Consider the following 16,107-nt stretch of genomic DNA (forward strand, 5'->3'; position numbering starts at 1 on the left):
TACACTCATTTCATTTGATAAAGTTGACTGTTGGGCTTTTACAATGTGTATATATTTATATACAGTTTGACAGAAATTGCAGCTGTTCAACAACATTATGTACTTTTGAGGCTTTTTTTGGTCGAGAATGTAGTTGTTTAGATTGCATTAGCCTGTCATACTGAGCAGAGCAAAGACAATTTACATTCTGCCACAAGATGGTGACAGAGACCGCATGATAAGCCCTTAGAGGAAACAAACTCAGCATAATTTCAAACTATAGCCGATCAAATCATTATATAACAGGTAAGTGACTTTCTAAGTCGATCTCTCACTTTTGTATGTTGCAGTACTGTGTTTATACCATAGTAATCTGGTAGTGTTTACTTTGCTTTGTCTTTTTCGGGGTAATTATTGTGATATCCCGACTGCAAAGAAGAAATACTGGGAAATGTCTCTAGACTGACGACGTTTCATGCCGTTTTGTCATCATTTTAGATATTACGCTAGAGTATTATATATTATTACTTTGTTAAGAAGCAACGTCTGTTCCGACGTCAGCTGCAGATGTGAATGAATGGCATAAGAAAGTAGTTCCTCTTGCAAAAGGATTTTTAGACTCCGTGTTTGATCTTATTTTTTATATCCATGATTATGCAGTCGAACTGTGCTAATATATATATATATATATATATGAAGAGTTCAGATGCAAAACCCTCTAAATCCATCAGATCTCTTTTCATGTAAATGAGCATTTTCTATCAGCCTCCTCTGATTAGGTTCAGAAGTTTCATTAGATTATGAAAAGGTTATTAGCTAGTTAATAAAATACCTTTTTTTTTTTCAAAAATGTCACTTTAGACAATTCTTTAGTTTTTAACAAGGTAAATTTTCTTTTGCGTCAAAACCCTCTAAATCCACCTATTGTGGCAACTCAAAACAAAAATCACTAAATATGCAATTAGAAATTATTTTACCAAACATAAAACACATTACACAAACTAAAATTAAAAATAGATAAATCTGCCAAGGAAGTGGCGGTTCATTTCGCTGTGATAAACCAAGGAAAAAGCAACAAAACGTTATGAATGCATGCTACACTTCCGACTGTACAGTGTGTTTTCTTTTTCTTATAATGAACAGAGTTTTGAGGTAAGGGACGTTTTCATTTGCCATTCACTGACAGTCAGACAGGCTCATACAGTTCATCAAACTCCATCTTTTAAAATCGAAATCGAAAGTGGAATAAAACAGTCTCCTCATTAAAGCCGACGTATGCTACATTGAAAACATTTGATTCGATTCACGCCTTCTGATTAGTTCTCGGGATTTAGCGGCTTTTGCTGTCAAAGGCAAGTGACATTTGGAGGTTTTTGCAAACAAACTGTTATTTCTAAATGCGCTGACGCTGGGATTTAGATAATTTGAAGCAAATCTATTTGTTGAACATGTACTACGTACCTAAACCATTCACTCAATGTCATTATCTCATTTTTGGCGGAAGTGGCCTTTAGCTGCTTTTGCATCTGAACTCTTCATACATATTTATATACATATATATATACATATATATATATATACACACATACATTTGTTTTTGATACGATTGATTTTTGCCCAGAACTTACTGATATTGAACTAAAATACAATTAACTAAATAAGCAAGATTTTAAAAGGGACTTTAAGAGAAACTCTGGGAACTCTACTCTGTGACCCTTGAATTACACATCATTCATTTATTCATTCATATTTTTTTACATTACAATTTTAATAGATATAACCATATAATAAAAAATACCAAAAAGTTATACATTTGCATACACATATATTCAATATTTCCACTATAGTGTCAGACTGCTGGACGCCACTACATTAGAGTAAATGTGTAAATGTGTGCTACTGTAAATATTTTCCTTCGGTCATCCTGTCTGATGGGCAAACACATTTATATCATACTCACGCATTCATGTATTCATGAGATACATGCAGAGTCCTAGTCACATCTGAACACACACACACACAAACACACTCACTGACACACCAGACATCTGATTTATTAGTCGATTAAAGGATTTTCTCATGCGATTACCTGTCAGCGCTTATTTAAATTAAGGATGGATTCATACTTGATTTGTGTGTGTAAAAATGTTCATAGGCAAATATTTTACGAGCGTGTGGGCCATACATCTGTGTCATTTGAATATTAAGTAAACAAATTCAGCGGCTGCATCCATGGTGGCTCCTTTATCAATTACGGAAAACTACATTAAGCTCAGCCAGGGAAGCGAGCACATATCCAGGGATATCAGTGTGTCTGCTCTTCCATACTGATACAGATACAGTTGCTGCCCAGAACATATGAATACATGCTCAAATCAAGCACTGTGTGGTGCAAAAATAAACAAAGGTGGTGTGTACTCACAAATATTTCTTATTTTCATAGACGTCGTGCAACTTCAAAACATGGGGGTGTTCTATGAGCTTCAGAATAGCTATTTCTCTCTCCACCTGCAGAGACACACAGAGAGAAAAAGTGTGATTAGAAATGTTTCAATTCAGTACAGATGCATGACTCTGGATCAACTGAAAATCAAATGTTTTATTTATTAATTTTATGATAGAGATAACGATACTTCCACAATTCTGAAAAAAATAAGTAAACAAAATAACACAATTTGCTCGAAGACAAAATCAGTGCCCTGAGGGACATTCTACCAGAAACGTACATTATCCGTCGCTGAAATAAAACATAAATACAGTGAATAAAAAGTATTTCATCCCAAAACTGCCTAAAATAGACAGATGGTTGATTTCTGTGAATTGTTCTGTAAAGGAATACATTATTCATTTTGTTCTCAGATTATTCTTCTTTATTAAAACGGCTTTACAATTGTGCAAACTCTGTCATTGTCCTTGTCCTCAGCTCGATTGAACCTACAGCTTTAATACTTTTGTTATGCTAAAAACTGTTATTTAGAAGAAAAAAAATGCAGAAACAGCAAGTTTAAGTTGTTATCATTCACATCAATTGATGAAAACTATGAAATTATAAAGAAATTCTACAAATCAATCCTACAAATATATTTAATACAAATAAAATTACAATTGTCCCCATGTTTTTGTCAGTCCTGTCGTATTTGCATTAAATTTAACATACAATGCATGCAATACACGTAAAGGCTATGACTCCGAAGTGACATTTGATGGAGGAGAAGCTGAAAGTGATGAAGGATGCATTCTATAACTGAATGGTATGATTTTATGCTTGTTTTTGTATGATTTATTTTGAGAACGACAAGCTTAAGTCAGGCCCTGTCACGTTTTTTATATGTGAAAATGTACATTTCTGGTAGAATGTCCCCTGATTTAATCACTAGGGCTGCATAATTGATAAAACTTTTTTTAGGTGTTGGTTTCCAACAATATGAAAACACAATACCGCATTTAGTCCTTTCTTTTCCTTTTCTTTGAAATGATGTGCTGTTACAACTTTTATGTGACCTCCAAATCAGTCAAAGTTGAATTTTAGACATGCTTGATAGTACAAAGATAGATGCTGTTGCCAGGTGGAATAAATTATAAACAATTTCAGGCTTTGAGCTTCAAACATGCTCTTGAAATAGACAAATAACACACAGAAATGCGTTGAAACAACTTTATGGTGTGTTTTAACAAACACAGTATATCTAATATAGCTGCAAGCAGCAATTAAGGCAGAGCCAGAATGAGCACATTTGTTGGTGCTGTAAAAAAAACATTTAATATATTTTACAATATCTAGATATATAATGTCTAATATTTCTTTTCAAAATAAATTATTTAAAAAATCACTAGTCTGACATAATTAATACGGTGTATTTCTGCAAATAAGCAAATCCGAAAATCTCTGAGAACAAAAATAGTTTTCTCTTTCTAGTTTCTAACTATATGCAAAACCTCAATATATGTAAAACCTTAAATAATAATAATAATACCTTACATTTATATAGTGCTTTTCTAGACACTCAAAGTGCTTTACAGAATGGGGGAATATACCCCCGTTCACTATCCCCTATCATTAGCTTAATGATAATAATTCTTTACATTTACTGTATGTAGCGCTTTTCTGGACACTCAAAGTGTTTTACACATTTTGTCACACACCAGCTGATTGGTGGAGAGGAGAGAGAGTGATGAAGCCAATTATGGTAAGGGGATGGTTAGAAGGTCATGACGGACAGAGGCCAAATTTGGCCAGGGATTTTTAACAACCACTGAGAGTCAGGACCTCAGTTTAAAGCCTCATCCGAATGACGGCACTCGCTGAGCAACATAGAGTCCCCATCAATATACTGGGGCATTAGGACCCACACAGACTGAAAGTTGAGTGCCCTATTGGCCTCACTAACACCACTTCTGTCAGCAACCTAGCTTTCCCATGTGGTCTCCCATCCAGGTACTGATTGGGCGCAGCCCTGCTTAGCTTCAGTGGGCGACCATGTGAGAGTTGCAGAGAGCTAGCTGATGGCGATCTCAAGGATCTCAATCTCAAAGAACAACTCTGTTTATATTTTGATCACTATACTGCTCCATATATATATATATATATATATATATATATATACATATATATTTCAGAACCATACACTCTGCTCATACAATCTGACTTTTTGTAATAGAAATGACACTCATGTGTGGTTAAAAAGCCTAAATTCTCTAATATAAATGTGCCCAGTGAGCATAGAGAACTTGTGAATCATTGAAGAAATAGAGCAGAGTCATTGTCTCTGTAATGTGAAGTGGAACGCTGACAAAAGTGGTGTGGATCCAAATGAGTGGATCCAAATAGAGAGATGGTCAGGCAAGCAACAGTCAACACAGGGGCAAACAGATGTATACGGGCAATCCAGAGTCATAGTTAATAAACAGGCATAAGGTCAAAAGGCAGGCGGCAGAAAATGTAAAACAAACAAAACAAAGAAAGGTTCTAACATGGAAGGCAAGAAAAGGAAACTTTAGGCAAGAAGGCAAGAAAAGGAAACTTTACAATCTGTATAACAAGACTCATCAAGAGAGTCTCAAAGTGAGCCGTATATATGTGTAATGTAATCAGTTCATGAGCAGCATCAGCTGCGTGAGTCTAATCAATGGAGACTTGGAGCAGGTGTGTGTGTGTTGCATGACAGGACTTGTAGTTCATATCAGACAGGATTGTAGTCCATGTAAATGTTCTCCAGCGATCTATGAATGTTAGATAACTGGTGATTGTGACAGACTCATCAAAGGAATAAGACTATGTGAATTTTAAATCACAATCTTTTAACTAACCGCCATATATCTCTGCACTCAAAAATGATGTTTGCTTTTTGTCCAAAACTATATTTAAAATGAGATGAAACAACACAATTCTTGAGGGGTTTTTGGGGACAACTTAATAGTTTTATGTTTAATCCACTTAAATGTGTAATAAGTAAACTAATAATTTAACTTAATTCCTTCATGTTGTCCCAACACAAAATGATGTGGAACCCAGCATTGTTTACAATGTAAAATACAGTACCTTGATGCCAGAGTAAAGAACATGGAGACACTGACAAAGGCAGCCTCTGGTTAGTCTGTGCTAGAAGAATAAAGTTGTACCATATTATCTTGCCTAGACAATGCCTAATTAGCATCCCGCCACTTTCATTAAGTGGTTAACCCATTAATCACATTCTGGCAGGCAGAAAATAAACAAGAAGACAATGGCTGGCATACACCAGCACAAATGCCTATGATGAAGAGTTCAGTAGAATTAGAAGTGGTTAGACGACAGAATCCGAACTGCATTCATCTTTAGAACATGATGCAGCAACATGACAAGGTGATACCTTCTAATTGTCATGAACTGACCCACATCAGAATTGAAAGCTAGCAATTAGCTAATGTACAGACCTTCGCCAACACGTCGACATATTCTTGCATTGTTTTAGCAAACACATGCCCTTGCTGTTACAGGAAAATCCATCTCTTATTGCTTTGGGGGAGCAGCAGAAATAATTAGACTTCATTATCAGTGGGAATATGGGAACGGCTAATAAGGATAATCCCACAGTAATGAAAGTTGCATTGCAGAAGTTAACGCTGCATGAAGTCTCCCATCACACACCTGCTCAGAGACTAGACTTGTACTGTGTCCAAGTGAGCCACAATCCTATTAGACACAATCACCTCTCGTTTGTACTCAGCCAATCAACTGTACTGTCAGGAGCCAAAACAATTATAGAAGGAGAGGTGATATGAACTGAAGGGGAATGCTTTGGTCTGGATAAGATGCTAACTATAGAACTTGTGTTTTTTGGAGACTCGTATGCTATACCTTCTCAGTTCAGGTCAATAATATATAATGTACAGGCTACTTACAAGTTTACAGTTTACAGTACCAAATAATGCACACAGCAACTTAATTCCTTATTACTATTTAAACCCTTACTTAAGAATAATATAAGTGATCAGAAGTTGAAAGGTCCTGTGAAGTGCTTTGAAATGTGCATTTTTTATTTGATGTTTGACATAATCTCAACTGAAAATGAAAAACAGCCAAGCAGTGTTTCATGTGATCATATAAGAACACACGTGACTCGCAGATTTATACATCATTTTTACTTGTTGACTAATCCTAAATTTGTAACGGTCACAGAGAGATCACCACTTGCATCATTCAAATCACATGTATAAAAGCATTTAGGCTTTCCTGTAAAATATAATGATGACGGAAGAAGTTGTGGAAGGTTATTGGGGATGTGGTGGGTTTCTTATAGGTGTTTTCTGTCACTACCTGTTTAGCTTGCACTATTGCATTCAGTGTAAACTGCACAATTAATCATTAAAAGATCAGGATCTCAACACTCACACAACATAAATTCTAAATGATGGTGACTTGCATATGAAGAGTTTATTTTATCCTCGACAGTTTTTAAAATATGTATGAATTAGTCTAACTGGACTTATTTGTATATTTTTGTTAAAATTGTCAAATCAAATCAAATCAAATCAAAAAGCTCTAAATGCCATCGGAAATTTCCATTGAAACTGAACGTTTTTATCGGTAAATAAAAGTAACTTATTCTTTTCCATAAAAGTGATATTACTGAACCTACACACAGGAGCTTGATAAAAATGCTAATTTTAGAAGAAAACTTCAGACGGCATTTAGAGGTTTTTGATTTGATTTTATTTTATTTGACAATTTTAACAAAGATATACAAATAAGTCCAGTTAGACTAATTCATACATATTTTAAAAACTGTCAAGGATAAAATACACAAAAAAGCCACAGGCTTATTTCCATTGTGATCCTCGATATTCTTAAAAAATGAACGAGCAAATCATAAATGGAGTGCAAACATCAGCAGCTCAGCACAACGTAATCCTCAACTTCAACTGTAAAACAACCACGTTTTAATTTCCCTTTTAAAAACTCTCTCAATTTGAATCTCTTTAAAAATTGTAGGCAAAACATTCCAAGCAACAGAGCTAGTAAACAAAAAAGAATTTCTACCTGATTCAATCTTAAATGTATAAGGATAAATATCCCTGCTACGCGCTCTTGTAGAATGACAGTGTACCTCACTAACTAAAACATAATAATTAAGAAAATATTTTGGGACCAAATTCTTTAAAATCTTAAACACCATCACAAATTTGAGAAATTTTACCCTTTTATCAACTTTTAAAAAGACTTTTAAAAAAACTTTTAAAAAAAAGTTGAAAAAAACTTTTGCATCTGAACTCTTCATATGTTCATTTCTCCTAAGAGATTCAGTCTTTCGTCTTTTGAGTTAGTTATGTTACACACATACAACTGGGATAACAGTTTATAGTTTAGATAAAACCACTGATGTTTATGGTAGAGATTAAAGTCACCATCATGTGCATATGCATAGCGACAACCAGCCATCAAAAATATGCCACTGAATAATTCTTCCAAAATGATCATCTAGCAATGTAAAATAAAAAAAGTTTTATGAGTGAATAACTGAACCACTTATTGAAAATGAGACTAAATATACACTTTATACATTTATTGTTGTCAGCAACATTGGTAGTAACAGTGCATTTTTCACAGTACTGAATAATTTACAATTTGTTTTTATTCAGCTGATTATTTCGTCCTTTTATTTACTATAAAATTACAGGTTTTAAGTTCTGTTCATCCAAAATTGTTTTGCAGTACTGTTTTCTGTAATAAATGGAAAGCAAATGACATTTGTCTCCACTCATTTTTGGCTGACGCGAAAAATGGTCAGATCCGTGACTAAAATAACATAATGTGATCCAAAGCTAATAGACATACTTAAAACTAACAAATAAAAAAAAAGTTATTTTAATTTCTCAAGACTTTTTTTATCTAATTAAATTGTATAGCTATCAGTATCATTTTCTGTTTTCCTTCAGTTTTGTTTCTGTTTACTTCCTGTTATTTGCCTTAGTTACTAAATAATTAGGTTCACCTGTGTCTGATATGGTTACATTTGTTTCACCTTTTCGAAATATAATGTACATGTTATTAATTGTATAATTTGTTTTATGCTTAAAGGGTCAAAGTCAACGTTTTTTATACGTGGTTTGGCCATTCGTCCACACACAAATGCAACATCTGATCACTGAAACCAACATTTTTTGAAAAAACCTGTCAATGGGAAGATGTTAAAAATGCTGGGGTCTATGTAGTGGAGTAATTGGCAAAACTGGAGGTTTTGGCTTGTCTGCGCTGTCATTTCCTTTGTGTAATGTCTGATTGTGCCCTGCGATCTCTGTTGTGTGCCATATTGACAGCCATCTGGAAGCAATAAAAATCTTTTTTAGGATCCTGATTGACCAACATTTATGGTTAGGAGTCTATCGCCACCTGTTGCTTCATAGGGCATTTTTGCATTTTCACGAGGAAGAGTTTTTTTTTCTAAAACAAAAAAAGTGTTTTATTTATTTATTAAAGATTTTCAGTTATTAAATACTAGTGGTGTAACGGATCACAAATCTCATGGTTGAGATCACATTGGACCATTTTTCGAATCAGCCAAAAAGAGAAGGAGACAAAGGTAATTTGCTATTCATTTATTACAAAAACAGTACTGCAAGACACTTTTGGTTTTAACAAACAGAACTTAGAACCTGTAATAGTATTAGAAATAAAAGGAAGAAATAATCAGCTGAATACAAATAAATTGTAAAATATTCTGTACTGTGAAGAATTGTACTGATAACGCTAAATGTAGAAATCCAACATTATAATGTGTACAACCCATATTTATTTTTAGTCTCATTTTCAATAAATGATTCAGTTATTCACTCATAAAACTTTATGTTTCGTTGCTAGATGATCATTTTTAAAGAATTATTCAGTGGCATAATTTTGATGGCTGGTTGTCGCCACCTATTGGTTAATTATTGTAAATGCTGCCTACAACTTTCATTTTTGAGCGTCGTCAAATGCATATGATGGTGATTTTAATCTGTACCATAAACATCAGCCATTTTATCTAAACTATAAAATGTTATCCCAGTATTTCTGTGTTATTTCACTGTAACTTCATAACTAACACAAAAGACTAAAGACTGAATCGCTTTCTTGATTTTTGCGTTTTTCAAACACAGATTTGAATGCAGCGAGTCAAAGGATTGATAAACATATGCAAATCATCATCATTTATAATTTATGCTGCGTGGGTGTTGAGATCCTGATCTTTAAATGATTAATTGTGTAGCTTACACTGAATGCATTAATGCAAGCTAAATAAGTAATGACAGAAAACACTTTTAATGAAACCCACCACATCCCAAAAAACCCACCACGACTTCTTCCATCATCATTATATTTTACAGGAAAGCCTAAATGCTTTCATACATGTGATTTGAAAGACACAAGAGACAATCTCTCTGTGATCGTTACAAATTTAGGATTAATCCACCAGTAAAGAAATGTATTAATCCGTGGGTCATGTATGTTCCAAACCGTAGGTTGTGATCAGTATGAATCACGGATCAACCGTGATCCTTTACACACCGATTATATACTCTGTAAGTGCTAAAATATACTCACAATTTGCTCCAATTTTTTTAATTCTCCCATCATGGAGACTAGTTTACTGTTTTCCTCTCACAAATAGGCATAATTCATGCAATACAAATAAAATATTTCATTTGAAAAAAGTTAACCTTTAGTTAACTCTAATAACACAGCTTCTAAGCTTCACCATCACTTTAACCCAAGCGATTTAGAGAATGGATGGATGGATGTAATATAGGATGAAATTGTTTTGTCGTAAAGAAATCCACTGGCAGTTTATTCCTCTGTAAAACTAATCTCAAGCCTTGAGGGCAAAACATAAGATCATGAGAAACATAAACTGAGTCAAGTGACTCCACACTTTTGACTGCTAGGGTTCAGAAACACCATCAAAAACACCTGATACGATTACAGATGAAGTTACAACAGATCTAAAAGCAGACGCTCAGACTGCTATATGAAAACACACTCACACAGATTTTTCTTTCGGGCTCATCCTGATCCACACACACAGCCACATACACACATCTCTCTGACCATGTGGCTGCAGCTTTTCTTCTCCACATCTCTTATGTCAGTCAAAAATCAGAACAAGGCCAACCCAAGTAACAGGAGAGAGAGAGAGAGAGAGAGAGAGAGAGAGAGAGAGAGAGAGAGAGAGAGAGAGAGAGAGAGAGAGAGAGAGAGAGATGTCAATTTATCACCATCAAAGCCCCAGTTCTTCAAAGGTCTATCACCTGGACCTCTGCAACAGAGCAAGAGAAGCTAAATAAATAATGAAATATTTCCTTCTTTAATCTACGACTTGCTGACTGCCGTATGTATCAATCCCTGTCATGGCAACCCTCTCTCAACATTTCTCTCAGAGATTTTTTTTTTCCTTTTCTTTATTTAGCAGATGGCTTTGAGCTCTGCTTTGGTGAACTACAGAGAGAGACCTTCTCCCTGATCTATGTCAGCACACAATCTTTCTCATTGGATTTACACAATCGCTGTAATCATTCAGGGCCACGATGCTTGTTTCTGCTGCTGGCAGTATCTTTGATTATTCCCCAATCTATCACAGTCTCACCTGCATGATGTGGCCCTGCCAATTTGGAATGAGTAAACTGCTTATGAAGCATCTTCTGTGCCGGGACCCAAAATGAAGTGAGAGCTAACTGTTTTTTTACATGTTTAATGATACTTTCAACCTAAACGGAACGGACTCTCTGTAGAATCTGCTTCATCCCGCAGGCCGTTCTTGGCCCATGTCAGAGCTGCTTTGTCACATGCTAATGGCATTATATACTCCTCCAATATTAGCCCTTAAAATAACATGACCTTTTCTAACTGAGTAAATGGTGAGTCTAGCAAATAAGCAACAACGACAGAACTCAAGGTTGCGAGAATATAACTATTTTGAAGGTACTAGTTTTGCTCTTCTGAATACCTCGGTTGTGACGAGTGATTATTTGAGTTACTGGTGCCTTTCTATCAGCTGGAAACCGTCTGGCCATTCTCCTCTGACATCAACAAGGCATTTGCGCCCACAGAACTGCCGCTTACTGGATATTTTCTCTTTTTTGGACCATTTTCTGTAAACCCTAGAGATGAATATGCATGAAAATCTCAGTATATCAGCAGTTTCTGAAATACTCAGACCAGCCCATCTGGCACCAACAACTATGCCACGTTCAAAGTCACTTAAATCACCTTTCTTCCCCATCATGATGCTCAGTTTGAACTGCAGCAGATCATCTTGACCATGTCTACATGCCTAAATGCATTGAGTTGCTGCCATGTGATTGGCTGATTAAAAACTTGCGTTAGCGAGCGGTTGGACAGGTGTACCTAATAAAGTGGCCGGTGGGTGTATATTGCAGAGAAAAAAAATATAAATTTAAATATAAATATAAATATACATTTTTCCAATATCGTGGAGAACTTCATTCTGTCATGCATCTCTATAAATCAAACAGTTTTGGAACAATATGATACTGAACACATGATGACATTTTTTAAGGCACTATTTTTTCTTCCCCATCAACACAGCTACTCCAATTTTCAGCTGTACTACGATCGAGTCCTCATTTGGCCCCTACAATGTAGGTAAAACGTGACGCACACACACACACACACTCTCTCTCCCACGTTTGTGGCAGGTGTAAAGCTGTGCTGGCACAGACAGGAGGAGGGAAATCCAAACACACAACATTTACCTGCACGTCAGATCTCTGCCAAACAACACTTGTGATCGCAGGATAATGGAGCCTTCATCTTATCAACAAACCCCAGTAATCCTGTCTGAATCCAGATGAGCTAAAACCAACTCTAATACAGAGTTAACACTTACAGCAAGTCAAATAAACACAGAAAGTGGCAACAAACCAGGTATCTGTTATAATTTAAATGATCCAACAAAAACACACACTCATATGCGAACAGACAGGAGCGAAGCAGTGATCTGCATCATTCCTCATTATAAAAGAGGAGACCGGCTCACCTCAGTGCCCTTTTTCATTGAGTTTCTATGTTTAATAATTAGCACCACTGTAATAGCATCTTTCCTGCCAACAAAAGTGATTATCAAGTGATTAATTTCCCTGGAGGAAAAGATTTTGGTTTGGGTATACGACATAAAATTTCAAGGTTAAATGGCCACACAAATCAGTGACATTAATGACATTGATATATTTGCCTTCGATTGATGACACGCAAGGATTTAGACAGGAATGAGATTCGATTTTTCAACTGTCTCTGAGGAGAGATGCAAAAAAAAATGAATGACTAATCCCGGATATTGAGAGAGAAATCCAAATGTGTGAAAATGTGTGTCGTAGGCTTTGCCGAGTACATTTTCCTCCCCTTTGCAATTCAGATTTAATTAAGAACACTGCAATTTAAACCAGCATATTTAACAGTGTATAATTCGACGCGTCCTAAACAAACAACTTTCAACCTCTGCCTTTGTTAATGGATTTAACATCATTTATTATGCTCAATTATTGTGTGATTTCAGGTTGCAGATGGTGTGTTGATGCATGCTAATAAAAGTGCACTTGTGGGGATGGTCACACAACACCAGGAAAATGAGCGGAGGCAGACCGAGCTCATGTTCTCACAGCTGGGACTGTGAAACAATGGCCATCCATTGGAGAGCTTCGGATTTTGCACATTTAACCACACAGCTGTCCGTTTGTTGTGGGTAAAAGGTTTGGCTATATGTTATGCGTGCTTGCCACAATGTGTTTTATTGCCTATTTGCAAAAGTGTGCGTGTGAAGAGCTCAGGAAGTGATGATGAGATGAAGGAGGTGTGCGTCTCTCGTCTCCAGAGATATGCCGCGTTTGTACTGACTGTTCTATCCAAACTCTCTAGAGCCCACTAGCTGAGCAGCCCTGACACACAAACACACACACAGTCATGAATCCCCATGAATATGCATGCAATGCTAATTTGCAATGACGAAGAATCTGGAAGTCATTCATAAGAAATGAGGTTTGGTGATTTCTAGCAACATGAGTGACTGTATGAAATGCAGTCAATCACAGGATGCATGATGTACTGTAGGTGTGGTCAATGCAAACTGGCCAATAAATGTGAATCTTTAATGATATTACTCCCTTATTTATCAGGGGTCGCCACAGCGGAATGAACTGCCAACTACGCACAAGCCAGCGACCACCTAGCTGTGAGACAACAGTGCAAACCACTGAGCCACCGTGCCACCCTCCAGGTGACCAAATATAACATAATAAAATGTTTACCCAGCAGGCGCACAACATCAAAAGACATTAATATTAGGTTAGATTTAGGTCATGACATCAGATGACCAAAATTCAATAGCTAGTCAGCGTCTAAGAACAACGTTATTTGGACGTCCAAAAAGGACATCAAATTACATTGATATTTGGTTGATTTTAGGTCGTGTTGGAAAGTGAGCAAAATCCAACGTCTGATAGATGTCATAATGGTAATGTGACCACACAATGTCAAGGTGTAACATGATTAGACAATAATATTTGTTGATTTTAGGTTGATTTTTAATTGGACGTTGATGCCAGCCTGACGTTTTGCCTTCAGAACTGCATTAATCCTTCATGGCATAGATTTAACAAGGTTCTGGAAATATTCCTCAGAGATTTTGGTCCATATTGACATGATAGCATCATGCAGTTGGTTATTCTGCTGCACATCTATGATATGAATCTCCCGTTCCCCCACATCCCAAAGGTGCTCTATTGGATTGAGATCTGGTGACTGTGGAGGCTATTTGAGTACAGTCAACTCATTGTCATGTTTCATTGTCTCATTGTCAAAAATCGAGACTCATCAGACCAGGCAACATTTTTCCAATCTTCTATTGTTCAATTTTGGTGAACCTGTGCAAATTGTAGCCTCAGTTTCCTGTTCTTAGCTGACAGGAGTGACAGGATTGGCACCCGGTGTGGTCTTCTGCTGCCTTTGATATTTTCTCTTTTTCCGACAATTCTCTGTAAACACTAGAGATGGTTGTGCATGAAAATCCCAGTAGACCAGCAGTTTCTGAAATACTCTGACCAGCCTGTCTGGCACCAACAAAAATGCCATGTTCAAAGTCACTTAAATCACCTTTCATCCCCATTCTGATGCTCAGTTTGAACTGCAGCAGATCGTCTTGACCATGTCTACATGCCTAAATGCATTGAGTTGATGCCACATGATTGGCTGATTAGAATTTTATGTAACAAGCAGTTGGACAGGTGTACTTAAAAAAGTGGCAGGTGAGTGTATAAATGCCATTGTCTAGACTATGAAAAGCCTAAGTCTGTTTTGCATATGGAGAGGAGGGTGTGTTACCTACAGGTGGTTTGTCAAGCCCACTCATCTGTGTAAAGCACCATAAGAATTTAATTTTTTTTTCAAAGACATGAATGTTGATAAGAAAAATCTTCTTTTCAGCTTAGTTCCCTTTATTAATCTGGGGTTGCCACAGCAGAATGAACCGCCAACTTATCCAGCATATGTTTTACGCAGCGGATGCCTTTCTAGCTGCAACCTATCACTGGTAAACAAAGAATTATTTTACTTACTCCATTGGCAGATTACTTTGCTTATTTTAAGAAAAGCCCACCTAATTTTAATTTATTATTTTTGAAAATAAAACTAAACAAAATTCAGATTACACTGTTTTTTAAGTAGAGTCAACTAATTGACTTTTGTTTATATATACATACAGTATTATCAAATCTGCTTTCAAATTAAATACTATTTTCTAATTTGGAGCTCTAGAGTTTAAGTTGGCATTTTTGTATTTCAGTTTAATTTTGAAATCGTATAAGCATAATTTAGACAATAGATGCCACATATGATACCTTTGAATCTGCATTTAGAAAGACAGATAGTCAACCAGGAGCAAAGAAACTCTCTGACCTCCAGGGTTTAGGTTTAATCGCTGTCAGTGTGAGAGTGACTTTACACGTGACACGCCATCACCTCTCCCTCCTGCCAGATCCCTGATCTATTTATCATTGATGCCTCTTTCCTCCAATCCATCTTAATTCCTCAAGCTCCCTCACAACACACCAACTTCCCAATCAAAGAAACAGGAAGAGTAGCAGATGAAAGCTGTAAAAAAAAAAAAGAAAAGTGGAAGGAAAGCACTCAAGTGGTGCTTCTTTAATAAAGATGGAGGCTGTTCTGTAGCGATGGTCCTCCTGGGAGCTGCTGTGGCTTTGTAACTAATTAACTCAAACACATGTGGAAACAGACACTTGAGCACGAGGGGGGAGGAGAGGGTTAAAGCAGCAGACCTGAACGTCTCGCTGAAGGCTTAGACGAGGAGCACTGGGAGGCATATCATGGCTTTGCTAATACCTCCAGAGACGCACCGTACAGGATATCGGTGGATATTAAACACAATTCCTGTCCCCCGATGGTAGCCAATCCATCTACGCCACCAACCAGCAGCTGTGGCTCAAATCAGATCCATCAGGTGTGAGTAGGTCTGAAAACAACTGGATGGCAAATGAGCGGAGGCTCGGTGGAAAAGGAGAACATTGGGGAGAGAGGACAAGGAGATACACAATTAAAAGTTGAGATTTTGGTTTCCAACAGCACCGCATTTCAAAAATGCTCAT

The 16,107-nt window shown here is 36.5% G+C and overlaps 1 protein-coding gene across 3 annotated transcripts in view; it reads right to left on the bottom strand.

Moving 5' to 3' along the window:
• brsk2b (BR serine/threonine kinase 2b) overlaps positions 1-16,107 on the bottom strand; it is a 317,532-nt gene that overhangs the window by 74,752 nt on the left and 226,673 nt on the right. For all 3 annotated transcript variants that reach the window (XM_056462041.1, XM_056462040.1, XM_056462039.1), the window contains exon 3: positions 2,402-2,487. In XM_056462041.1, the coding sequence (XP_056318016.1) occupies positions 2,402-2,487 (86 nt within the window). The remainder of the gene's footprint in view (positions 1-2,401; positions 2,488-16,107) is intronic.

Source organism: Danio aesculapii, chromosome 7 (genome assembly GCF_903798145.1).
Source record: "Danio aesculapii chromosome 7, fDanAes4.1, whole genome shotgun sequence".
Lineage (NCBI taxonomy): Eukaryota > Metazoa > Chordata > Actinopteri > Cypriniformes > Danionidae > Danio > Danio aesculapii.